General features: G+C 38.2%; 1 protein-coding gene across 6 annotated transcripts in view; it reads left to right on the forward strand.

Moving 5' to 3' along the window:
• Positions 1–25,484, forward strand: part of LRRK2 (leucine rich repeat kinase 2) — a 212,162-nt gene that overhangs the window by 123,144 nt on the left and 63,534 nt on the right. For all 6 annotated transcript variants that reach the window (XM_025283992.3, XM_025283993.3, XM_025283994.3 and 3 more), the window contains 7 exons: positions 9,089–9,276; positions 10,151–10,305; positions 11,415–11,561; positions 11,703–11,894; positions 12,548–12,694; positions 16,427–16,527; positions 19,315–19,505. In XM_025283992.3, the coding sequence (XP_025139777.3) occupies positions 9,089–9,276; positions 10,151–10,305; positions 11,415–11,561; positions 11,703–11,894; positions 12,548–12,694; positions 16,427–16,527; positions 19,315–19,505 (1,121 nt within the window). The remainder of the gene's footprint in view (positions 1–9,088; positions 9,277–10,150; positions 10,306–11,414; positions 11,562–11,702; positions 11,895–12,547; positions 12,695–16,426; positions 16,528–19,314; positions 19,506–25,484) is intronic.

Consider the following 25,484-nt stretch of genomic DNA (forward strand, 5'->3'; position numbering starts at 1 on the left):
AGGTTCAGGTTCTCGGGTACTCCACAAAGGCGCAGACTTGAGTGGGCCTGCGTTTTGTGCCCTTCTCTGGTCTGAGCAGCTCAGGTGACCAGGTGCTTGGCGAGTGCAGTTGCTGTGACTTATCGCCTTCCCTTTTCCTGCTGCTCGGTTTTCTGGGTGTAAACTGGCGTGCCTTCTCAAGTGTGCCTTGTGTCTCTTCTGGGGAGCTGATCTCTGGCTGCAACCCTCCTGGTGGATGTTGACCATCCAGAATTCCAAGGAGTCTTGGTTAGCAATGAAGCCTGCTTGCAGTTTGGTAGATGATACCTTTCTGGAGCCGCGATCGCACCCTTCTGGCTCTGGCTGCCCTCGCCTGCCTGTCTCCAGTGGGGGATGGGCCGGTCTGCAGCCAGCTAGCTCTGCTCAGTCCTTTGTTCTGTGACTGGGCCTGGCGGTGTCTTAGGTTAGGGCTTTTTGTGGGATAGCTATCCCAGGGTCTGGGTTGCTATCTCTAGTTAGGTCCCTCAGTTTGCCCTCGGGGTATTCAGGCCCGGTCCTTACCCTAAGCAGCCCACGCTTCCCTGTCCAGTCCCCGCTTGCTAGCTTGCTAATGGCTGATGCAAGTGTCTGCGCTGCTTCTCCGCTGGGCATTTAGGCATGTAATCTGTGGGCTTTAATTATTTATTTGTTTTTCCTCCCGGTTATGGTGCCCTCTGAGATTCCAAGGCTTTCCACAGATTCGCCAGTGAGAGTGTTTCCTGGTGTTTGGAAACTTCTCTCTTTTTAAAGACTCCCTTCCTGGGTTGGATCTCTGTCCCTACCTCTTTTGTCTCTCTTTTTATGTTTTATATTTTTTCCTACCTCCTTTTGGAGACAATGGGCTACCTTTCTGGGTGCCTGATGTCCTCTGCCAGCATTCAGAAGTTGTTTTGTGGAATTTGCTCAGCATTCAAATGGTCTTTCGATGAATTTGTGGGGGAGAAAGTGGTCTCCCTGTCCTATTACTATGCCATCTTAGGACCGCCCCCCCTAAATTTCATCTAAGGAAAAAAGTTATTTTAAAGAGGGAACTCATTTACTGCTAAACCCTATACCATGGAACCTGAGAACATATTGAAACATTACAGTTGGCAATTAATTGTAATTGGACAGTTGCTAATATTCTGGTAGATATTTTAAAATTCGATTTTAACCCTAATGCAATAAGCCATGGAAAGTGTGATATTACTCATCTACTCAATGAGAATGCAGCCAGAAAAGTATAGTGGTCAAGCGTAAACTCTAGAGTCAGTACAACCTGTGTTCAAATCTCTCCTAAATACTTATCAACTTTGACATTGCTTAATGTTTTCAGCCTTTGTTTCTTCCCTTGTAAAATAACAATAGTAACAATATTATCTCCTACATTGCTTTTGTAGTTTGGTAAAAATGAGCAATAAATTTTAGTGAAATTTTATATTTAACCCATTTGGTAATTAAATACTTACGTCAGAAAATAAAAAAAAAATCATCAAAACTATGAAGATGTATTCATGTATTTTTGAAAAAATGTGCCAGGAATGGAATGAATAAAAAGAAATATACTGTAGGTATATACATTCTGTGTAGGAAAGGGGGTTTTAATTATACCCTGAAGAGTTGTTACCCTAGGTGGCACATTCTATCAGATAATAACTAAACTCCGTACAGTCAAGAAAAGACTAAAGTTGCACCAAAAAGTGCATGTGTTTCCTTATGAATTGGGAATATTTAAAGTTGCACACATGTGGATATTAGGGTGGATACATCATATTCAATAGAATAATGAATTGGTTTGCATCAAAATCACTATCTTTTAACAAAATCAAATTTCCACCATGACTAAATAAAATCTCTGAAGATGCTATGGAGTAATTAAGTGGAAACTCCATGAAAGTTTTCTCATTAGCATACTTATACTATTAGTTATACTATAAGCATGTTAATTTAATTGAAAATTGTTAGGAATTTGAACAGCTCAATTTATTTTGAAAGATGGATCTAAAGGGTCAGTAAAGTGATTTAAATTTCTTATTAATGTAAATCATTTTTATTTATGCTGATATATTGAAATATGTTATTTTACTAAGGTTTAAAGAGAATGAAGGCTCTAAGTAATCAAGTGAAAACAAGAATGACTTTCCTGACACTAAATCAGTAAAAATAAATAGAGGTATTCACCTCCATGAATCATCAAGGCAAGGGCAGAAATAATTTATCGTGCAGAAGCTCTAATGAGCCCATCCACCCTCTCTGTGCCCTGAGCTTTTAGGTCACTAAACTTATTAAAGAAGTTTCCATCAACACACAAAGAAGTTTGCAAAACTCAACTAACTATATGATAAAAGAAATATGAAAGGGACTCACTGGATCAATTGTGTTGACTATTATAAAGCTTGCATGGTGATTTAGTCTTGATAAAATGTATGAGGAATTTGGAAGAGTCTCTTTCCTTGCATATGAGCCTAAGTTAGCCTTAGAAATAGCCAAGCTGAAGGAATAATAGGAGGTATTTTAAAGGTGATAAATTTATGAAAAGGTTTAAGTTTTTTTATTGGTATGTAACAGAATACCCACAAACCTAGAGTACATAAGTAAATTTGGAGAAAAACATCAACAGTTCATTGGAGAAAAACATCACCAGTTTATTGTTTCTCACTATTCTGTGGGTTTACTGGTTTCAGCCAAGTGGGTCTCCTCCACATGGCATTGGCAGGGGTCATTCACTTGACTTCCTCATTAAGATGGGCTGGAGATTCCAGGAAGGCTATATTCACATTTTTGGTTTGTTGGTTCTCCTCCATGTGACCTCTTGTACATATGTAGACCTCTTAAAGGCCAGGCACAGAACTGGTAAAATGTTAGCTCTGCCATGTTCTGGTAACCAGAGCAACCACAGATCTTATTCAGATTTAAGGGAAAATGTATGGATTTTATATCTTGAAGGATTAAGCAACCTACATACTTAGGGAGAGAAAAAAATTAATTTGTCCATCTTTGGAAACTATCTGCTACAAGTAGTGATTATTGTTCAGTTGCTAAGTTGTGTTAGACTCCTTTGTGATCACATGGACAGAAGCATACCAGGCTTCTCTATCCTCCACTGTCTCACAGAGTTTGCTCAAATTCATATCCATTGAGTTGGTGATGCTATTTAACCATCTCATCCTCTGCCACCCACTTCTCCTTTTGCCTTCAATCTTTCCCAGCACCAGGATCTTTTCCAAATACTGGTAGTGCACTATAGATCTAAAAAATCAAGCACAAACTTCTATTTTAAAATCAGTTTGTCTTAAGTAAAATAGAGTAAGTATGTAATAATGGCTGACATATGAGAGGTTACTTATATGCTTTTCAAAGATTATCTCATTTAATTCTTGGAACAACTCTTTTAAACAGTACTATTTGAGTGCCTACCTTGAAGATGAAGAACTTGATAGAGAGGTTAAATAATTTATCAAATTGCATACTGATAAATCACTTTTCACTTTCATGCATTGGAGAAGGAAATGGCAACCCACTCCAGTGTTCTTGCCTGGAGAATCCCAGGGACAGGGGAGCCTGGTGGGCTGCTGTCTATGGGGTTGCACAGAGTTGGACACGATTGAAGCGATGCAGCAGCAGCAAATGTAATATTATTCATATTCAGGGAGAATTAGAGTTGGGATTTTAAACTAAGTGGTTTGACTCTAGTGCCTGAAAGCCTAATGCTATGATAAAATGCTCAAAACTTTATTTTCCCAAAATTCACACATTCAACAATATTTATTATGAACCTAATGATGTTCCAGATATTGTTCTGGTACTGGGGCTATATAGCAGTAGGGAAAATAAGGTTTCTACATTCATGGAGTTGATGTTCAAATGGGAAAAACAACCAAAGCAAGAATACTTAATGTGTTTGGTGGTACAGATTGCTACAAAGAAAGCTTCAAGTGTGGTTGGGGATGGAGAGTGAGTTGTCAGACAAGGTCTTAGTGACTTTGTAGTTGTTCAGTCATTCAGTCATGCCCAACTCTTTCTGACCCCATGGACTGCAGTACGTCAGGCTTCCCTGTCTTTCACCATCTTCTGGAACTTGCTCAAACTCGTGTCCTTTGAGTCAGTGATTCCACCAACCATTTTGTCCTCTGTTGTCCCCTTCTCCTTCTGCCTTCAATCTTTCCCAGCATCAGGGTCTTTTCTAATGAGTTGTCTCTTTGTATCAGGTGGCCAAACTATTTGAGCTTCACTTTCAGCATCAGTCCTTCCAATGAACATTCAGGATTGATTTCCTTTAGGATTGACTGGTTTGATCTCTTTGCAGTCCAAGGGACTCTCAAGAGTCTTCTCCAATACCACAGTTCAAAAGCATCAGTTCTTCGGCACTCAGCTTTCTTAAATAGTCCAACTCTCACATCCATACATGACTACTGGAAAAACCATAGCTTTGACTAGACGTCTAGAACCTCTATTAGCAAAGTGATGTCTGCTTTTTAATATGCTATCTAGGTTTATCATAGCTTTCTTCAAAGGAGCAACTCTCTTTTAATTTTATGGCTGCAGTCACCATCTGCAGTGATTTTGGAGCCCAAGAATATAAAGTCTGTCACTGTTTCCATTGTTTCCCCATCTATTTCCCATGATGTAATGGCAATGGGTGACATTATCTTAGTTTTTTGAATGTTGAGTTTTAAGCCACCTTTTTCACTCTCTTCTTTCAACCTCATTAAGAGGCTCTTATTCTTCTTCACTTTCTGCCATAATGGTGCTGTCATCTGCTATCTGAGGATATGGATATTTCTCCCGGCAATCTTGATTCCAGCTTGTGCTTTATCCAGCCTGGAATTTTGCATGATGTACTCTGCATATAAGTTAAATAAGCAGGGTGACAATATACAGCCTTGATGTACTCCTTTCCCAATTTGGAACCAGTGGGTTGTTCCATGTTTGGTTCTAACTGTTGCTTCTTACCTGCATACAGGTTTCTCAGGAGGCAGGTAAGGTGGTCCAATATTCCCATCTTTTGAAGACATTTTCACAGTTTGTTGTGATCCACACAGTCTTGTCTTTTGTCTAAAAGACTTTAGCATAGTCAATAAAACAAAAGTAGATGTTCTTCTGGAATTTTCTTGCCTTTTCTATGATCCAAGGGATGTTGGCCATTTGATCTCTGGTTCCTCTGCCTTTTCTAAATTCAGCTTGAACATCTGGAAGATCTTGGTATACATGCTATTGAAGCCTAGCTTGAAAAATTTTGAACATTACTTTGCTCATATGTGAAATGAGTGTAATTGTGTGGTAGTTAGAACCTTCTTTGGCATTGCCTTTCTTTGGGATTGCAATGAAAACTTTTCTAGTCCTGTGGCTACTGCTGATTTTTCCAAATTAGCTGGGATACTGAGTGCAGCACTTTCACAGCATCATCTTTTAGAATTTAAAATAGCTCAGCTGGAATTCCATCACCTCCACTAGCTTTGTTCATGGTGGCCCTTCCTAAGGCCCACTTGACTTTGCACTCCAGGATGTCTGGCTCTAGGTGAGTGATCACACCATTGTGGTTATCTGGGTCATTAAGATCTTTTTGTTTAGTTCTTCTGTGTATTCTTTCGACCTTTTCTTAACTTCTGCTTCTGTTTGGTCCATACCATTTCTGTCCTTTATTGTGCCCATATTTGTATGAAATGTTCCCTTGGTATCTCTATTTTTCTTGAAGAGATCTAGTCTTTCCCGTTCTATTGTTTTCTTCTATTCCTTTGCATTGATCACTTAGGAAGGCTTTCTTATCTCTCCTTGCTATCTTTTGGAACTCTGCATTCAAATAGGTATATCTTTCCTTTTCTCCTTTGCCTTTTGCTTCTCTTCTTTTCTCAGCTATTTGTAATTCCTCCACAGATAGCCATTTTACCTTTTTGCATTTCTTTTTCTTGGGGATGGTTTTCATCACTGTCTTCTACAATGTTACAAACCTCAGTCCATAGTTCTTCAGGCACTCTGTCTATAAGATCTAATCCCTTGAATCTTCCTGTCACTTCCACTGTATAATCATAAGGGATTTGATTTAGGTCATACCTGAATGGCCTAGTGGTTAAGTCTGAATTTTGCCATTAGGAGTTCATGATCTGAGCTAGAGTTAGCTCCAGGTATTGTTTTTGCTGACTGTATGGCACTTCTCCATCTTCAGCTGAAAAGAATATAATCAATATATATGATTTTTATATATTATAATATATAATATTTTTATATATTATATAAATTATATATTATATTATATATAATATAATATTTTTATATACTATATTATAATATATTATAATCAATATAATGATTTTAATATTGACCATCTGGTGTTGTCCATGTGTAGAGTCATCTCTTGTATTGTTGGAAGAGAGTGTTTGCTCTGATCAGTGAGTTCTCTTGCAAAACTCTTGTTAGCCTTTTCCCTGCTTCATTTTGTACTCCAAGGCCAAATTTGCCTGTTACTCCAGGTGTTTCTTGACTTCCTACTTTTGCATTCCAGTCCCCTATAATGAAAAGGACATCTTCTTTTGGTGTTAGTTCTAGAAGGTCTTGAATGTCTTCACAGAACCATTCAATTTCAGCTTCTTTTGCATTAGTGGTTGGGGCATAGACTTGGATTACTGTGATATTGAATGATTTGCCTTGGAAACAAAACAAAGATCATTCTGTTGTTTGTGAGATTGTTCCAAAGTACTGCATTTTGGACTCTTTTGTTACTATGAGGGTTACTCCATTTCTTCTAAAGAATTCTTGCCCACAGTAGTAGATATAATGGTCATCTGAATTAAATTCGCCCATTCCAGTCCATTTCAGTTCACTGATTCCTAAGATGTTGATGTTCACTCTTGCCATCTCTTGTTTGACCACTTCCAATTTATGTTGATTCATGGACCTAACATTCCAGGTTCCTGTGCAATATTGTTCTTTATAGCATCAGGCTTTACTTTTACCACCAGACTCATTCATAATGGGGCTTTGTTTCAGATTTGGCTCAGACTCTTCATTCCTTCTGGAGCTGTTTCTCTGCTCTTCTCCAGTAGCATATTGGACACCTACCTACCTGGAATATTCACAGTCAGTGTCATATCTTTTTGCCTTTTCATACTGTTAATGGGATTCTCAAGGCAAGAATGGTGAAGTGGTTTGCCATTCCCTTCTCCAGTGAATGTTTTGTCAGAACTCTCCACCATGACCCTTCCGTCTTGGGTCTCCCCGCATGGCATGGCTCATTGTTTCACTGAGTTGCGCAAGGCTGTGGTCCATGTGATCACTGGTTAGTTTCCTGTGATTGTGGTTTTCATTCTGTCTCCTCCCTGATGAATGAGGATTAAGAGGCTTGTGCCACCTTCCTGATGGGAGGGACTGGCTGTGGGGAAAACTGGGTCTTCTTTTGTTGGGCAATGCCAAGCTCAGTAAATCTTTAAAACAATTTTCTGCTGAAGTGTGGGGCCGTGTTCCCTCCCTGTAGTTTGGCCTGAGGCCAAACTATGGTAGGGATAATGCTGTAATGTATCAGGGATAATGCTGTAATGGCAACCTCCTTCAAAAGGACTCAGGCCGGCAGAGACTTAGCAACTTTAGAAACAATAAAACAGCAGTTTTCCTCACTACCTAAACTTTAAGAGCAGTTTGGGCTATAAAGTACAGAATATGGGAGAAGTCTTAAATTATAGTTTTAATTATTTAATGGCCCATTATACATTGCATTATGTTTAATGATTTATTCACTGATTCAATAACATTTTACATACAAATTAGAAACAGAGTTAACTAAGACATGTCCTCAGACCTGAGGATTTTACAATCCAGTATTTTACCCAACCACATGATGATAATAATACAAATAGTGTTTGTTTCTATTTGCTGCTGCTGCTGCTAAATCGCTTCAGTCATATCCGACTCTGTGCGACCCCATAGACGGCAGCCCACCAGGCTCCCCCGTCCCTGGGATTCTCCAGGCAAGAACGCTGGAGTGGGTTGCCATTTCCTTCTCCAATGCATGAAAATGAAAAGTGAAAGTGAAGTCGCTCAGTTGTGTCTGACCCTTAGCGACCCCATGGACTGCAGCCTACCAGGCTCCTCCGTCCATGGGAGTTTCCAGGCAAGAGTACTGGCGTGGGTTGCCATTTCCTTCCCCGTGTTTCTATTTAAGAATCCCTTAAATATTATAGATCTACTAAAGAAAATTAAGCACAAATCTCTTTTTAAAATTAGTTTATCCAAGTAAAATAAATAGGAATAGGTAAATAGGATTGGTAAAATGTGAGGGCTTCCTATTTGCTAAAAATAGTGATATGTATTTTACGTGTTTTATGTATGTTATCTTATTTTGTTCTCATGGCAGTCTAAGAGACAGTTACTTTTATTTCTCCTTTTACAAAGAAGGAAACTGTGGGTAAAGAAATTAAATACCTTTCTCAAGGTCATACAACTGGCAGTAGAGTTTGGATTTGAACCTGAATTCTTCTCAACTCATATTTTTAATTGCTGTGATGATGATCAAAGCTCAAATTATGGTCTCCACATTAGAATCTTCAGAGTTTCTTGTTAAAAAAGCAGATTCTCAAGCCTTATCCCTGACCTATGACTCAGACTGCATGGAGTCCACTGAAATTCAGTGGTTACTTGTTTGAGAATCACTTAATTTACTAAGCTGCCTCTCTTTCCACTAATGGAAACCCACTTCCAGTTGTATAAATGTAAAGCAGCATTTCTGTTGCAAATCTGTGGTGATAACAGCCTGGAAGATAATTTCCTCCAGAATATATTATTGATGAGACTGTAATAAGCATGTGGGGCAATGGACTGATGTATTAATTGAACTGGGGAAGGCTTGTGGTTCATTGGTATCAGAGGATCTCCATCGTTTCTGATCTGGATTCACTCACTTATTTTAATAATTTCTGTGTGTAAGTGTGTGTGTGAAAGATGCTAGGCTTACGTGGCTGCTAGGTAGAGAAATTAGGTCCTGTGTTGTACTTAACAACATTAGAATTGTTTTGATCATTTTTACTGAGCAAAGGAAATTCTTTAAATTCAGAACTTCCCAGAAAACGAATTCTATGATTATGTATAAGTTTAAACCTTTCAGATTTTGACAGTGAAAGTGGAAGGCTTTCCAAAACATCCTAAGGGAATTATTTCACGCAGAGATGTGGAAAAATTTCTTTCAAAGAAAAAGAGATTTCCAAAGAACTACATGGCACAGTACTTTAAACTCCTAGAAAAATTCCAGATTGCCTTGCCAATTGGAGAAGAGTATTTACTGGTTCCAAGCAGGTAAGCCAAAACTTAAAATTTTAATTACCCTATGGAAATTTACCATATATTCTTTTAGTTGTGAAAGTAACTTTGGTCTATGATGAATGTACTAATTTTTTTCTTCTTGTGTAAACTTTGTACTGGAGTATAACATTTTCTTTTGATGAAAACTACATTTGACATTTTAAAGATGTAAATGACTGATTTTATATCTATATAATTATTATTTGATTTGACAATGCTCAGCTTATTTAAGAAAGGTTAATAGTGGAGATTAGAGTGTGTGTGTTTGTGTTGCTGTGTGTGTATGTATGTTCCTTATATGATATTGAAGGAATTATTAGGCAGATTCTGGAGAAATGGTGAGTTTTCAACAGTCTTTAAATAATTTATGACTGTGAATTTTCAGAGGATGTGGCCAAAACAAGGAGGCCTAAATTCTAGCCCTGTGTTGTAGAAATTTTTCTTACTGCCTTATAAAACCTGGGAAATGTTATAAAGTAAATGACATTGAAAAGTGAAAATTGCACTGATTGATGGATGGTAACTAATTCTAAACACAGATATACACTTGATTCTAGGCCATACATTTTTTGAAGTTTTATATAATCCCTTTACTTTTTATACATAACTAACTATAATAATTTATTTATAATGTAAACAGGATTACTGAAAAAATTTTATACATCACTATATCTGAGCATGATTTGAATTGATTAACCATTAAATTTTGAAGTAGGAAGAGTATGTAGCAAAATAACATTACTAAAAAATAAAATTGGTTGGAATATTTATCATCATCAGTGCATTGATTTCGAGTAGTAAAGCACCCTGGTCAACATGGTTGGGCATTTTCTGAAGCTATATAATGATAGTGTGCTTTTATCTTTAGTTTGTCTGACCACAGGCCTGTAATAGAGCTTCCCCATTGTGAGAACTCTGAAATTATCATTCGACTGTATGAAATGCCTTATTTTCCAATGGGCTTTTGGTCGAGATTAATCAATCGGTTGCTTGAAATTTCACCTTACATGCTTTCAGGAAGAGGTATGTATTTAATGAAGAATTAATATTTGGAGAAGATAGTTAGAAAGCATATTAAAATTAATATGTCATTTTCCTAGAGTTTATTGGTTTATAATGCAGCTAAAAATCAGGAAATAAGCTCAAAAGACCTCAGCATGGCCAATATAAAAATATACACAGATAAATTCATGAAATTTGTTAAGAATAAAATTCCTTAAAGTCCATGTGTACTTATTTTAGACACATTTACACTATGTATGAATATCTTGCTTTGCAAGCCAAAGCAGACTAGAAGCAGCAATTTTAAAAGATGAAATTACAGAGTCATTGGAGTAAAAACACCTATCTCACTACACATACACACAAATACACATGCATGCGTGGAGAAATACAAGCTAGAAATGACCACCCCTTCAGTCAGGGAGTTTTGTTTAATAGAGTAACAGGTCCTAACCATTCTCTGTGGGGATTACAATAGCTCTATTCTGCTGCATGGTCCCTAAGGGGTTTACAAAAAAGAATAAAGACTTCATCATGCTATAATTATAAATTACAATGCTAGCTCTTCCTCCTGGAAGAAAGAGAGATCCTAATGCTCCAAGGGGGAAAATATAATTTTTCTGTTTTGTGCTTAAAATCAGCTTTATGTAGAAGGTACTGTATTCTGAAATAAACCTTATCTTGCTTGCAGTTAATCAACATATAGAGAGTTACCTCACATCAAAGTGTTGGTTTTAGCATTACCACCAACCTCTTTTTAAAAGTTATGGGAACCTGTTTATGATTCTCTTTTTCATCTATTACATATGTTAAACTGCTTCACACCATGAACCTGAAGTCTGTCTTAGGTAATCTACTGGGCATTTGTTTGTTTCATTTCAAATTGAGGATGAAATATTTAATATTATATTTAACAGATAACATATCATTAACAATTTCAGTACTTTCCTTCAAAACAAATACATCTCTGTTACTGTCACTTGTAATATGTGCAGTGATTTTTTTTTCCCCTACAATTTATGCAACAACAAATAATTAATAGCTATATTTGGGTTCAATTAAATTTCTTTAAGAACCTGGAACAGCAAACAATTAATAGCTGTATTTGGGTTCATTTAAATTTCTTTCAGAACAAGCACTTCGCCCAAACAGAATGTATTGGCGACAAGGCATCTACTTGAATTGGTCTCCTGAAGCTTACTGCTTGGTAGGATCTGAAGTTTTAGATCATCACCCAGAGAGTTTCTTAAAAATTACAGTTCCCTCTTGTAGAAAAGGTAAGGAAATTAATTCAAAACTGAATTGTACCAATAAAGAAATCTAAACTTTTTTAAAAAGTCTCTATAGTTCTTCTTTTCAGTTTGTGACAGGATAAGGTTCAGCTAGGATGTTAATCAAGTTTTCTTTGGATGACATAGGCTGTATTCTTTTGGGCCAAGTTGTGGACCACATTGATTCTCTCATGGAAGAGTGGTTTCCTGGATTATTGGAGATTGATATTTGTGGTGAAGGAGAAACTCTGCTGAAGAAATGGGCATTATATAGTTTTAATGATGGTGAAGAGCATCAAAAAATATTGCTTGACCACTTGATGAAGAAAGCGGAAGAAGGTATGTATGTGTTGACACAACTTACAAATGTTTTTAAGTGCTCTTTTCAATATTTGCGAAGTGAGATTTGAAATAAATGTAAAAATTGATTGCTCTTATTTATAAGGGATAAGTTAGAGGATACTACATTCAATTATAGTTAACAGTTCAGAAAAATATATTTATTGCCAGTAAGATCTTATACTCTAGATTCAGAAAAAATGTTGGTGTGAGAGTTTGAATACTGGCTCCTGGGCAATGTTATGTCATCTGTGAAGTGAGATTACTAACCAAAACTATGCCATACAATTGTTATGAAGATGAAAATAGATGATACATGGAAGTAACTTAGTAATGTCAGCCATATGCTGTGTTCCATGAATGTTGTGAAAGTAAAGAATATATAATTTCCTAGCATATATAAATAGCCTAGGCAGTTCTGAGTTCTACTTTCTAGTGAGTGAACCTAGGAATGAGTTCTTAAACTTCCAAAAAGAGTAACCCAACTTTTAAAACATTCTCAAATTTTCTAGAGAAAAATAAGATTGGAAAGTGAACCTAAGAGTGATTGGAAAGCATAGACAATATGTGATTATTTCTGTAAATCAAAAGGACAAATTTATGTACAATCTTAAAGGTTTATCTTTTAAAAAAATGTTTTATGTACTTCTCAGGAGACCTCCTAGTAAATCCAGATCAACCAAGGCTCACAATTCCAATATCTCAGATTGCTCCTGATTTGATTTTGGCTGATCTGCCTAGAAATATTATGTTGAATAATGATGAACTGGAATTTGAACAAGCTCCAGAGTTTCTCTTAGGTAACTGTTTTTGTTGGTTTGAGAATAAAAATCAGGGTACAGTTTTTATTTATAATGTAGCAAATATTCACATATAATTAAATTGTCATAGTTTTTAGTGTCTTCATATATTTTTGTAATGTTTTTCCTTTGGGATAATATATTTTAAAGTAACGTGTTACAAATCTGGAATTTGCTTTGCTCACACACATTTGTACCCTAGGTTTCCACCTCTGTGGAAGCACAGGTATTTATGAAACACCTCCTTGCATTTGTTTTAATTGTTTGATTGCCAGTGATAGGGAAGGCAGTTAGGTAATTTCCAGAGGAGTAATTCAGCCATTTTCCAGTTGCAAAAAGAATAAATAAAGGAGGAACACCTCTATGTAGTGATAGTGGCAGTTATGTTATTCTATATAACAATCATACATTTTCATTAAAATAGTCACAAAAACCAATTTGAGTTTAAAAATTCAAAAGTATTAGATTGCTGATGTACTCAAGTTCTAAACATTCCCAAGAGTCCTTGGGAGCTGAGAAGAGTATTGAATTTATTTAATGTAAAGTATTTAAAGACAATTCTGACTTTACTTTGTGGAATATTTGTTGCTGTTGTGAATATTTACATTTAATTTTAATTAAACTTTCACAGAGAGGATGATTAAAATATATGCCAGAATATTAATATTATTAATAAACCAAGTCTAAAATTTGGGATATGACATGTAGGAGTAAATAAACTCCTTTTTACCTTTATTTTTTACATTGATTGGGAAATTTAGGATGATTTTAAATACCTTAGAACTCTGGAAGTGATTATATTAGTACTAGTTGCTGCTGCTGCTAAGTCACTTCAGTCGTGTCTGACTCTGTGCGACCCCATAGACGGCAGCCCAGGCTCCCCCATCCCTGGGATTCTCCAGGCAAGAACACTGGAGTGGGTTGCCATTTCCTTCTCCAATGCATGAAACTGGAAAGTGAAAGTGAAGTCGCTCAGTCATGTCTGACTCTTAGCGACCCCATGGACTGCAGCCAACCAGGCTCCTCGGTCCACGGGATTTTCCAGGCAAGAGTACTGGAGTGGGGTGCCATCGCCTTCTCCGATTAGTACTAGTAGGTTAACGTAAAATGCTGAATTCTCAAGACTGAATCCTAGATCTTAACCAACACCAAACTTGACTTGTGATTTGAAAGATACAGGCAAGTACCAGGCATATTATTTTCTTTCTCTGGAGTCTCAAGCCATCACATACAGCTCTCCCAAATATACCTCTTTACTGCACTAAAAGATGTGTGTTGGATTAATGGACACATTTTGAGCAATGTTATGTAGAAGTGTTCAAAAAGTTCATTTTTTGAAACAACTGTGTTTTTTCCCAATTTTATTGAGGTGTAATTGACATATAGCACTGTATAAGTTTAAGGTGTACAGCATAATAACTTCACTTACATATATGGTGAAATGATTACCACAGTAACTTTATTAACATCTATCCTTGCATATATTAATATATAAAAAATAAAAATAAAAAAAAATTTTGTTCTGATGAGAACTCTTAGGATTTACTCTTTTAACAAGTTCCATATATATTATATCAGAGAAGGCAATGGCACCCCACTCCAGTACTCTTGCCTGGAGAGTCCCATGGATGGAGGAGCCTGGTGGGCTGCAGTCCATGGGGTCACTAGGAGTCGGACACGACTGAGCGACTTTGCTTTCACTTTTCACTTTCATGCATTGGAGAAGGAAATGGCAACCCACTCCAGTGTTCTTGCCTGGAGAATCTCAGGGACGGGGGAGCCTGGTGGCTGCCATCTATGGGGTCACACAGAGTCAGACACGACTGAAGTGACTTAACATAGCATAGCGTATATATTATATAGCACTGTTAACTATAGTAATCATATTGTACATTACATTCCTAGTATTTATTTACCTTATAACTGAAGTTTGTACCTTTTGACTACCTTTAAAAGCACCTATGTTCTATATGCTTTTATTTAGCAGATAGGTGGAGCCCTGGGGGCTCAGACAGTAAAGAATCCGCCTGTAATGCAGGAGAGTTGGGTTTGATCCCTGGGTTGGGAAGATCCCTTGGAGAAAGGGATGGCACCCCACTCCAGTATTCTTGCCTGGAGAATTCCATGGACAGAGGATCCTGGTGGGCTACAGTCCACAGGGTTGCAAAGACTCAAACATGACTGAGTGACTTTCACTTCACACACACTTCTTGCAGATAGGAGAATGTTTATGAGTACTCCTTATACTCTGACCCCATTTCCAATAAATTCATAAGTTCTATGTTTATTTACAAAAAGCAATCTAGATCAGAGTTTCTTAACTTTTGCTATTCAGAACTAGATAGTTCTTTGTTGGGGGGAGTGTCCTATGCATTGCATGGTATTTAGGAGTATCCTTGGTCTCTACCCACTGGATGTCAGTAATATTATCTCACCCCATCCCAGATGTGACAACCAAAAATGTCTGCAAACACTGTCAAGGGTGGTGGTTGGAGGTCAGGAGCATCATCACCCTGATTGAGAACCACTGACCTAAACAAACCAGATAAATTATTCTAAAAACATTTTACAATCAGAGAAGTACTGGTTGAGCTGAGGGAGAAACAAGAGCTCTGTAAATTATGGCATAACAAGGAGATGGAGGTCTGAAGATAGAAAGCATGGTTAAGAAATTTTGACTATTCCAGCTTGCTAGATCGGTTGTTCTCAACCCTGGTGGTTATGCTGTTACCAGCTGATGAACGGTACCTCCTGGGATTGATTAGGTCAGAATCGTTGAGGATAGATTCAGACTTTCCTGCATTCAAAAAGCTCTTTGGATGTACTGTGAAGCCAAATCTAGGAGAAGAACTACTGGCCCAGAGTCTAGAGAGTGAGAGTAGGAAGAAGTAGAACCAGGAAGAGAACCACAAAGGGAACTTGGGGCTGCAATATGAATATGAACTTGATTTTGGATTTCATTTGGGACAATGTAGAATGATTTGTTTTTGAGCAAGAGAATGACATAATCAAAATGTAATTACAGAGCTAATTTTTCAGGAGAGAGAGAATGAGTTAGGGGTAATGAAGTCATGAGGCCCCACGTGCAGGCAGAAAGCATGAAGGTACCAAGAGGGTACAATTGTAGTGGAAATGGGAAGGGAGGCTTGGGCATAAGAGAGGCAGCACAGTAGAGCTGGTCAGCTGTGGGGCTGTCATGAGGCACATTATCTTATGAGGCATGAGATAATTATTTGGTTTTTGACTCCACGATGACCACAAAAAGAGTTTTGTTTTGTTTTTATCAGATATATGAAAGGTAGGATAAACACTATTTTGGAAAAAAGATGATGAATGGGACTTTTGATGGAATGCAGTTGAGATTCAGAAGAACACGCCAGTGCTTATCTCCAACACAGAGCTGTAAATATAGGGTAGAATTCAGGTGGTAGCTGTGACTATAGATTTAAATGTGAAAATTCTCTGCATACAGAGATAGATGAAGTTAGGGAATGCATGAGGTAATTGAGTAGGAAGTGTGTAAAAGGAAGACAGAAAGGCTAGAGACAAAATCTTTAGTTGCATCTTGGTTCCTGGAGTAGAAGGAAGAGCAAGCATTAAAGAAGACTTGATATAGTGAAACTCGTGGGTCAGATTTCTCTTCAAAACAAATATAATTACAAAAGATAAAATTTATTGAGTTTTTCTGCTTGCACAGATTAACCCAAGTGCTTTGTACTTTCTTTTTGAAAGGTGACGGCAGTTTTGGATCTGTTTATCGGGCAGCCTATGAAGGAGAAGAAGTGGCTGTGAAGATTTTTAATAAACATACATCACTTAGGCTGTTAAGACAAGTAAGAAATGCAACAATATTATTACATTAAATAGTACATTGTTAATCTTCTGGAACCCTTGTTTGGCACATGCTTGTATTGACCCTGTTTTCAAAGTTGAGTTTCGTTATAAAATCCCACTTTTGTCCTTTCCTTATGGAGTGAAATAGGTTTGTTTTGTTTCTCTTGTTGAAAAACAAACAAAAGACAGTATTCTGAGAATTCTTGTTCCAGGCTTCACAAGCCCAAAAGAAAAGAGGGCACCTGTTTTGCATTTTTGCAGTTCAAAGGAACCAAAATCCATACGACAGTAGTCCATTTGAAAACTTCTCCTGGACTCAGTTAAGTCACATATTCTTTTTTCAGCAAACACCAATATTCAGGGTAGTGCTGTTGCTGACTGGCATAGGCATGTGTTGTTGAACCAATCAATGTGGTAATGAGCAGGGTATTTTTTTTTTTAATTCCCCTTTTTCCCTGAAGCTGGGATTGGAGTCAGTTCAGTTCAGTCACTCAGTCGTATCCGACTCTTTGCAACCCCATGGACTGCAGCATGCAGTCCGTGATGGACTGATTGGAATCAGTTTCCCTTAAACTGATTGGAATCAGTTCCCCTTAACGTTCATCAGCTGTTTAGGTGAGGGTTGGGTACCACAGCAAAAGTCCAGGATACTCTTAGGAAGAATGAAATTTGATTGAATGCATAACCAAGAGTAGTCACTCCATTGCCCTTTCTTGTTTTGAATACTGGTGGGGATTTATTTCTTTTTTTCTGAGTCTTTCCTAACAGTAGGGATGAGTGAGAGAGACACAGTGAAGAAATAAAATCCAGTGTGGATTCTGCAATCTTACACCAGAACTCAACTGTATTTTTGAGTCTATTTATTCTTATTTTTCTTGATTTATTAAAAAAAAATTGTGCCTATATCTGAATCTAAATAACTAACATAAACAATAAGTACAGTTGCAATATATTAATTACTCTGAATAATGAAAACATTTCATGTCTGTGTAAAATGTCCTGGAGTAATTTTAATTATTAGTACCAAAAGTTACACAGTAGCTCTAGGAATAAACTAATACACATTTTGTATATAATATTTTGTAAGTCAGTGAACCAAATCTGGGCACAATTTCTTTTCTGTCTGTAGGCAGTTTGTTGTATGAATTGATTTTTCAGTCTTGATCATTAGTCTTCAACATGTTTCAAATTTTAAGTAACGTGCTCAGGAAACCTTGTTGGAAATCAGAACACTAGAAAAGCATATTGGACTGATTAGTGTATGGGCAGCTAGATGAACCAAGGAAATAATAGAAATAGAAAAACGGTATATGTAATGTGTTTCTTTAAAAAAAAAAGAAAAACACTTCAGTGTTCAGTGCTACATTTTGAGGGTCATTCTACCTGTGGTTATGAATCAGGGCTGATCTGTTACAGGCTTTTTCTCCTTGCTGTCTGCAATCAGTGAGCTGTTTTTCTAGGATAGGAAATTTGGATTAGGCTTCTGTCTGTGCTTATGAAAGAAAACAGAGCTAGATTGACTTGTTCTCATCAATTTTAGCCAACTGAGCTAATCAGACATAGAAGAAAAAAAAAAAAGATTTTTATCCTCTCTGGAAGTATGATTGCAGTTTGAAGCCCGTGTTCTTAAAAATCTCCTCTTAGGGCACTGAGCCTTTATTCTTCAGCTTGCAGAATTCTTCATACTTCAGTTTCCTGATAAATGCAGTTGGCACTGATACTCCCCATCTTTGAAGCCAGTTGTTAAGAAGCAGAGCTGCTGCTGAACCATAGTTTAAAACATAAATTAATTTAATACCACAGAAGCTATAAATTTCAAGTAAATATAGTTTCAGAGTAGAGTGAAATATACAGAATAATATGTGTATAGAATTCAAAAACAACCATATCATGAAAGAGATTATAAAGTCTCATGTGATGTGGCCTAGAATCAGGATAGAGACCTCTCTGTTCCAGCTAACTTCTTGGATTAGAGAGAGAGTGTTGCCCTGGGGATTACCAGAGCCGATCATTCTGAGGAAGTACGAGTTTTAAGCTAAGGTCTGAATGGCAAGAAAACTTTAGCTATGTGAAGATTGAAGAGATTTCTAGGCAGAGGGATCAGCAAGGGCAAATACCCTGGGGCTGGAAGGAAGGAGCTGGGTGTATGCTGGGATTGGGCTTTTGGGGATTTAATAACACAGGTGTTATGAAAAGGTGGTGAACAAGGAGGAAAGAGAAAGGAGATGAGGTTTGAGAGATCAGGTCAGGCCATGAAGGCTGTGTAAGCGCATGGGATCTCAATCTAAAAGTAACAGGAAGTCAGCAGAGAGTTTTTAGGTGGGGGGCAATGCCAGATACTTCTGTAGACATAGATACTCTTCTCTGTAAAACTTTCTAGTCATCAAGCTAGAGATAATAGGCAGGCGGTTCTGCAGACGCCGAGTGCAGTTGACCAGTAGTGGCTGCTCAGGGATCTGTGGCCAAGGAAGATTCAGTAGGTAAGACTGACGTGAACTATTAATGTTGCCACAGTATATGTATTGTCCCAGCATTAAATGTTCTGATAAAGCAAAGCAAACAGAAAAGGAGAACTTAAATGTTTAATTCACAGCGTAGTTGCAAAACCAGTGGTTTAATTCTGAAAACGTGGAAAATATAAAAAAGCTCAAAGAAGAAATGGATAGTTTGCTGTAATCCAGTCACTCAGGGAAAACTGTTCTCCAAGTGTTGATGGACTTATGGAAGGAGGCATTAGGGTAAGAACTGATGGTCTATTTACTCTTAAATGATTTTTGACTTCGCAGGAGCTGGTGGTGCTCTGCCACCTCCACCATCCCAGCTTAATATCTTTGCTGGCAGCTGGGATTCGTCCTCGAATGTTGGTGATGGAATTAGCCTCCAAGGGTTCCCTGGACCGCCTGCTTCAGCAAGACAAAACCAGTCTTACCAGAACGCTGCAGCACAGAATCGTGCTACATGTGGCCGATGGCTTGAGGTAATTGATTAGGTCATGCTGTTTTCTATTCAGTGCATAATGAATATGAGCCCAAACTTGCTCTCAGACTTTGAGGACAGCGCTTCCCTGTAACAATGTGTCCTGGTAATATTTCACAAACTATTTGAGTGTAAAACTACCATTTCCCTGTTCAGATTTTGTAATTTCATAAAATAAGAGTAAGAAAAGCATGCACCCCTCATAGCTAACAGAAGTAGAGTTTGAATCCAGAAGTCCTGCTCCAGAGCCCATGATCTTAACCATGCATTGACCTCCCTCCCCTAAAAACATGTGGGTGAGGCTTCAAAGTATCAAGGAAAGTTTCAGTTATCATGGATAATTCTGATGAGGAGAGATGAGGTCAGATTTCTGAAAGGGACGAGTTATTTAAGTCGGGTTGTCCTGAAAGACCATGGTGTGTCTCCGAGGTACACCAGCCCTGCAGCTGGATGGTACCCAGACAGAGCCTTGGAGAGGCAGCACAGCAGAGAGAAAAGGCCATGGCCTTTGGAGATAGAGACTAGAATAAATCACTGCTTAATGTACTTACTTTCCTTTGATTTTGTTTCTCTAATTCTCTATTTTTTGTGTTTTAAATCTCTGATTCTCTGTTTTTTGTAGTCTCTACACTGTGTCTGATACTTAAAGTATAGTGTCCCGAGTTTGTCTGTAATAATTGAAGACATCCCAAATTAAAGTCTCGATTCCCTGCTTCTCCACCCCTTCCCAACTCCAGTCAGCTTGGAGTCATCCTTCTCATGGCTGCCAAAGAGATTGTTCTAATATGGAAGCTGGATCACATCTTTCTCCTGTTATCAAACCTCTCCCACCACACTCTCTGGTCACCATGCTCAGCCACACCTCTCCTGAGGTTTCTGGAATATACCAGGGGCTGTGTACCCCTTCTTCTCTCAGCCAGAAATGTCTAACCTGCAGATAGCCTCTTGACTCACTTATTTCACTCAGATTCCTCAGAATGAAGTTCCTGACTATCTCATGTCTCTCGGGCACCTGTAGCAATTATCACTGCCTAGTATTCTTTATATTTTCATTTAAAAAGTTTGTTTATTGCCTGTCTTTGCCACCACAATCTAAGTGCCATGACGTAAGGACTTTTCAGGTTGTTCACAGTTGTATTGTAGCACCAAGAATACCACATCCTCAATATACGTGTTGGTGTTGAGGAGAGAGCCAGGAAAGAGAAAGGAAAGACTGCCTGGAGTGTAGTAGCCTCAGAGTGGATGCAAATTTCCTTCTCTTCCTTCACTTCTTAAATAGTGTCTGCTCCTTTTGAGCAGTATCCAGAAAACTTAAATGGAATGGATGGTAAGGAAAACAAACACTGCTCACAAATAAATAAAACTAAACTGCTGATATATGGGATTTAACTATTAATACTGTATAAGGAATATAATAGGAGAATAAAATAAGTAGATTTCCTTTCCTGAAGAAGTCCAGAAGCTATTGAAAAACACATTATTATAAGATAAGTGAAAGTCACTCAGTTGTGTCCTACTCTTTGTGAACCCATGGACTGTAGCCCACCAGACTCCTCTCTCCATGGAGTTCTCCAGGCAAGAATACTGGAGTGGGGAGCCATCCCTTTCTCCAGGAGATCTTCCCTACCCAGTGATCAAACCTGGGTGTCCCACACTGCAGGAAAATTCTTTACCGTCAGGGCTACCAAACATGTGTTTGTGGCTCAGTTGTGTCTGACTCTTTGCAACCCCGTGGACTGTAACTTGACAGGCTCCTCTGTCCTTGGGATTCTCCAGGCAAAAATTCTGAAGTGGTTTGCCATTTCCTTCTCCAGGAGATTTTCCCAACCCAAGGATTAAACCCTGGTCTCCCACATTGCAGGCAGATTCTTTACCCTTTCAGCCACTAGGGAAGCCCTCCAAACATAAAAGCATATTTAGATCTGGGTTGCTGTATCTACTTTTGAACACCAGGGGGAACCTTGTACTAAATTAATCTAGGAAAAGTGCAACTATGTCTTATCTATTTCAAAACCAAACAGGTCATTTTCCTTAATTTAACTTACTCCAGGTCCTGGTTTTTTCCTCAATCGTCTACATAATTCCCAAAGTACTTATATGTGAAGTGAATAATTGATTTTTAAAAAAATTCATCACTGTTTGAGAGATCTCATCTTTTATATAACTTTATCTGGTTCTTCAGTTCAGTTCAGTTGCTCAGGCGTGTCCGACTCTTTGCGACCTCATGGACTGCAGCACACCAGCCTTCCCTTTCCATCACCAACTCCCAGAATCCATAAACTCATGCCCATCGCATTGGTGATGCCATCCAACCATCTCATCCTGTGTCATCCCCTTCTCCTGCCTTCAATCTTTCCCAGCATCAGGGTCTTTTCAAATAAGTTGGTTCTTCACATCAGTTGGCCAAAGTATTGGAGTTTAAGCTTCAGCATCAGTCCTTCCAATGAATATTCAGAACCGATTTCTTTTATTGACTGGTTGGATCTCCTTGCAGTCCAAGGAACTCTCAAGAGTCTTCTCCAGTACTACAGTTCAAAAGCATCAATTCTTCAGTGCTCAGCTTTGTTAAATAGTCCAACTCTCACATCCATACATGACTACTGGAAAAACCATAGCTTTGTTGAGATGGACCTTTTTTGGCAAAGTAATGTCTCTGCTTTTTATATGCTGATTAGGTTGGCCATAGCTTTTCTTTCAAGGAGCAAGCATCTTTTAATTTCATGGCTGCAGTCACCATCTGCAGTAATTTTGGAGTCCAAAAGAAATAAAGCTGCTCACCGTTTCCATTGTTACCCCTTCTATTTGTCATGAAGCGATGGGACTGGATGCTATGATCTTAGTTTTCTGAATGTTGAGTTTCAAGCCAACTTTTTCACTCTACTCTTTCACTTTCATCAAGAGGCTCTTTAGTTCTTCTTCGCTTTCTGCCGTAAGTGTGGTGTCATCTGCATATCTGAGGTTGTTGATATTTCTTCCAGCATTCTTGATTCCAGCTTGTGCTTCATCCAGCGTGGTTCATTTCTCATGATGTACTCTGCATAGAAGTTAAATAAGCACGGTGACAATATACAGGCTTGACGTACTTCTTTTCTGATTTGGAACCAGTGTGTTGTTCCATGTCCAGTTCTAAATGTTGCTTCTAGACCTGCATACAGATTTCTCAGGAGGCAGGTCAGGTGGTCTGGTATTCCCATCTCTTGAAGAATTTTCCAGTTTGTTGTGATCCTCACAGTCAAAGGCTTTGGCATAGTCAATGCAGCAAAAGTAGATGATTTTCTGAAACTCTCTTGCTTTTTTGATAAGCCAGCGGATGTTGGCAGTTTGATCTCTGGTTCTTAGAGACCTTACTTAAAATAACATGTCTAGCAGTTTCTGATAAAGTAAATGATCTCAGCATATTTTCCTATCATTTGTCTGATTTGTTTTCAGCATAATGCCAATGTATCTTCTGGGTTCTGTGCCATAGAAGGCTAAGAGATTTTAATAGCTAACAATCTTCTACCAGCACTAAGTGTATTTAAAAAACTCAGCATTAGGGTTTGTCTTCCAAATATATTTAAGCATAGAGTCATAACTACAGAGATAGAAAGAGGCAATAAAGTCATACAATTTTGCAGCCCCTTAAATGATGGAGCGGTTTAGAGTGACATCCAAGAACTTTCTTCATGTTATATATTCTATCCTGTGCATATCTTTTACATATTCTATATTCAGCTATTAACTTATATCTCTAAATTGTGTGCTGCTTTGAGCTTTTTATTATAATCCTCAACTAGCTTTGAAGATATTGAGTGCAGCGCTTTCACAGTATCAGCTCAACTGGAATTCCATCACCTTCACTAGCTTTGTTCATACTAATGCTTCCTAAGGCCCACTTGACTTCACATTCCAGGATGTCTGATTCTAGGTGAGTGATCATGCCATCATGATTATCTGAGTCAAGAAGATCTTTCTGAGTCAAGAATACACAATTTTTCTGTGTATTCTTGCCACCTCTTCTTAATATCTTCTGCTTCTGTTAGGTCCATACCATTCCTGTCCTTTATTGAGCCTGTCTTTGCATGAAATGTTCCCTTGGTATCTCTAATTTTCTTGAAGAGATCTCCAGTCTTTCCCATTCTATTGTTTTCCTCTATTTCTTTGCACTGATCACTGAGGAAGGCTTTCTTATTTCTCCTTTCTGTTCTTTGGAACTGTGCATTCACATGGATATATCTTTCCTTTTCTCCTTTGCTTTTTGCTTCTTTCCTTTTCACAACTATTTTTAAGGCCTCCCCAGACAGCCATTTTGCTTTTTTTACATTTCTTTTTCATGGGGCTGGTCTTGATCACTGCCTCCTGTACAGTGTCACAAACCTCTGTCCATAGTTCATCAGGCACTCTGTCTGTGCGATCTAGTCCTGTAAATCTATTTCTCACTTCCACTGTATAATCATAAGGGATTTGATTTAGGTCATACCTGAATGGTCTAGTGGTTTTCCCTACTTTCTTCAATTTAAGTCTAAATTTGGCAATGAGGAGTTCACGATCAGAGCCACAGTCAGCTCCTGGTCTTGTTTTTGCTGACTGTATAGAGCTTCTCCATCTTTGGCTGCAAAGAATATAACCAGTCTGATTTCAGTGTTCACCATCTGGTGATGTTGATGTATAGAGTCTTCTCTTGTGTTGTTGGAAGGGGGTGTTTGCTATGACCAGTGTGTTCTTTTGGGAAAACTCTACTAGCCTTTGCCCTACTTCATTCTGTACTCCACGCCAGGTGTTTCTTGACTTCCTACTTTTGCATTCCAGTCCCCTATAATGAAAAGGACATCTTTTTGGGGTGTTAGTTCTAGAAGGTCTTGTGGGTCTTCATAGAACCATTCAACTTCAGCTTCTTTAGCCTTACTGGTCAGGGCATAGACTTGGATTACTGTGATATTGAATGGTTTGCCTTGGAAACGAACAGAGATCATTCTGTCATTTTTGAGACTGCATCCAAGTACTGCATTTTGGACTCTTTTATTGACTATGATAGCCACTCCATTTCTTCTAAAGGATTCTTGCCCACAGTAGCAGATACAATGGTCATCTGAGTTAAATTCACCCATTGCATTCCATTTTAGTTTGCTGATTCCTAAAATGTTGACGGTCACTCATGCCATCTCGTGTTTGACCACTTCCAATTTGCCTTGATTCATGGACCTAACATTCCAGGTTCCTATGCAATATTGCTCTTTACAGCATCAGACTTTACTTCCATCACCAGTCACATCCACAACTGGGTGTTGTTCTTGCTTTGGCTCCATCTCTTCACTCTTTCTAGTGTTGTTTCTCCACTGATCTCCAGTAGCATATTAGGCATCTACTGACCTGGGGAGTTCATCTTTCAGTGTCCTATCTTTTTGCCTTATGACAAACCTAGACAGCATATTAAAAAGCAGAGACATTACTTTTCCAACAAAAGTCTGTCTTGTTAAGGCTATGGTTTTTCCAGCAGTCATGTATGAATGTGAGAGTTGGACTATAAAGAAAGCTGAGCGCTGAAGAATTGATGCTTTTGAACTGTGGTGTTGGAGAAGACTCATGAAAGTCCCTTGGACTGCAAGGAGATCCAACCAGTCCATCCTAAAAGAAATTGGTCCTGAATATTCATTGGAAGGACTGATGTTGAAGCTGAAATTCCAATTCTTTGGCCACCTGATACGAAGAGCTGACTCATTTGAAAAGACCCTGATGCTGGGAAAGATTGAAGGTGGGAGGAGAAGGGAACAACAGAGTATAGATGGTTGGATAGCATCACTGACTCAATGGACATGAGTTTGAGTAAGCTCTGGGAGCTGGTAATACACAGGGAGGCCTGGCGTGCTGCAGTCCATGGGATCTCAAAGAATGGAACACGCTGAGCACACACACACTGAGCAACTGAACTGAATTGAACTGAACCTTTGAAGTATAGTAACCTATATTTCCTATAAGTTTGTGTTTCAATATTTTCAAAATT

Source organism: Bubalus bubalis, chromosome 4 (genome assembly GCF_019923935.1).
Source record: "Bubalus bubalis isolate 160015118507 breed Murrah chromosome 4, NDDB_SH_1, whole genome shotgun sequence".
Lineage (NCBI taxonomy): Eukaryota > Metazoa > Chordata > Mammalia > Artiodactyla > Bovidae > Bubalus > Bubalus bubalis.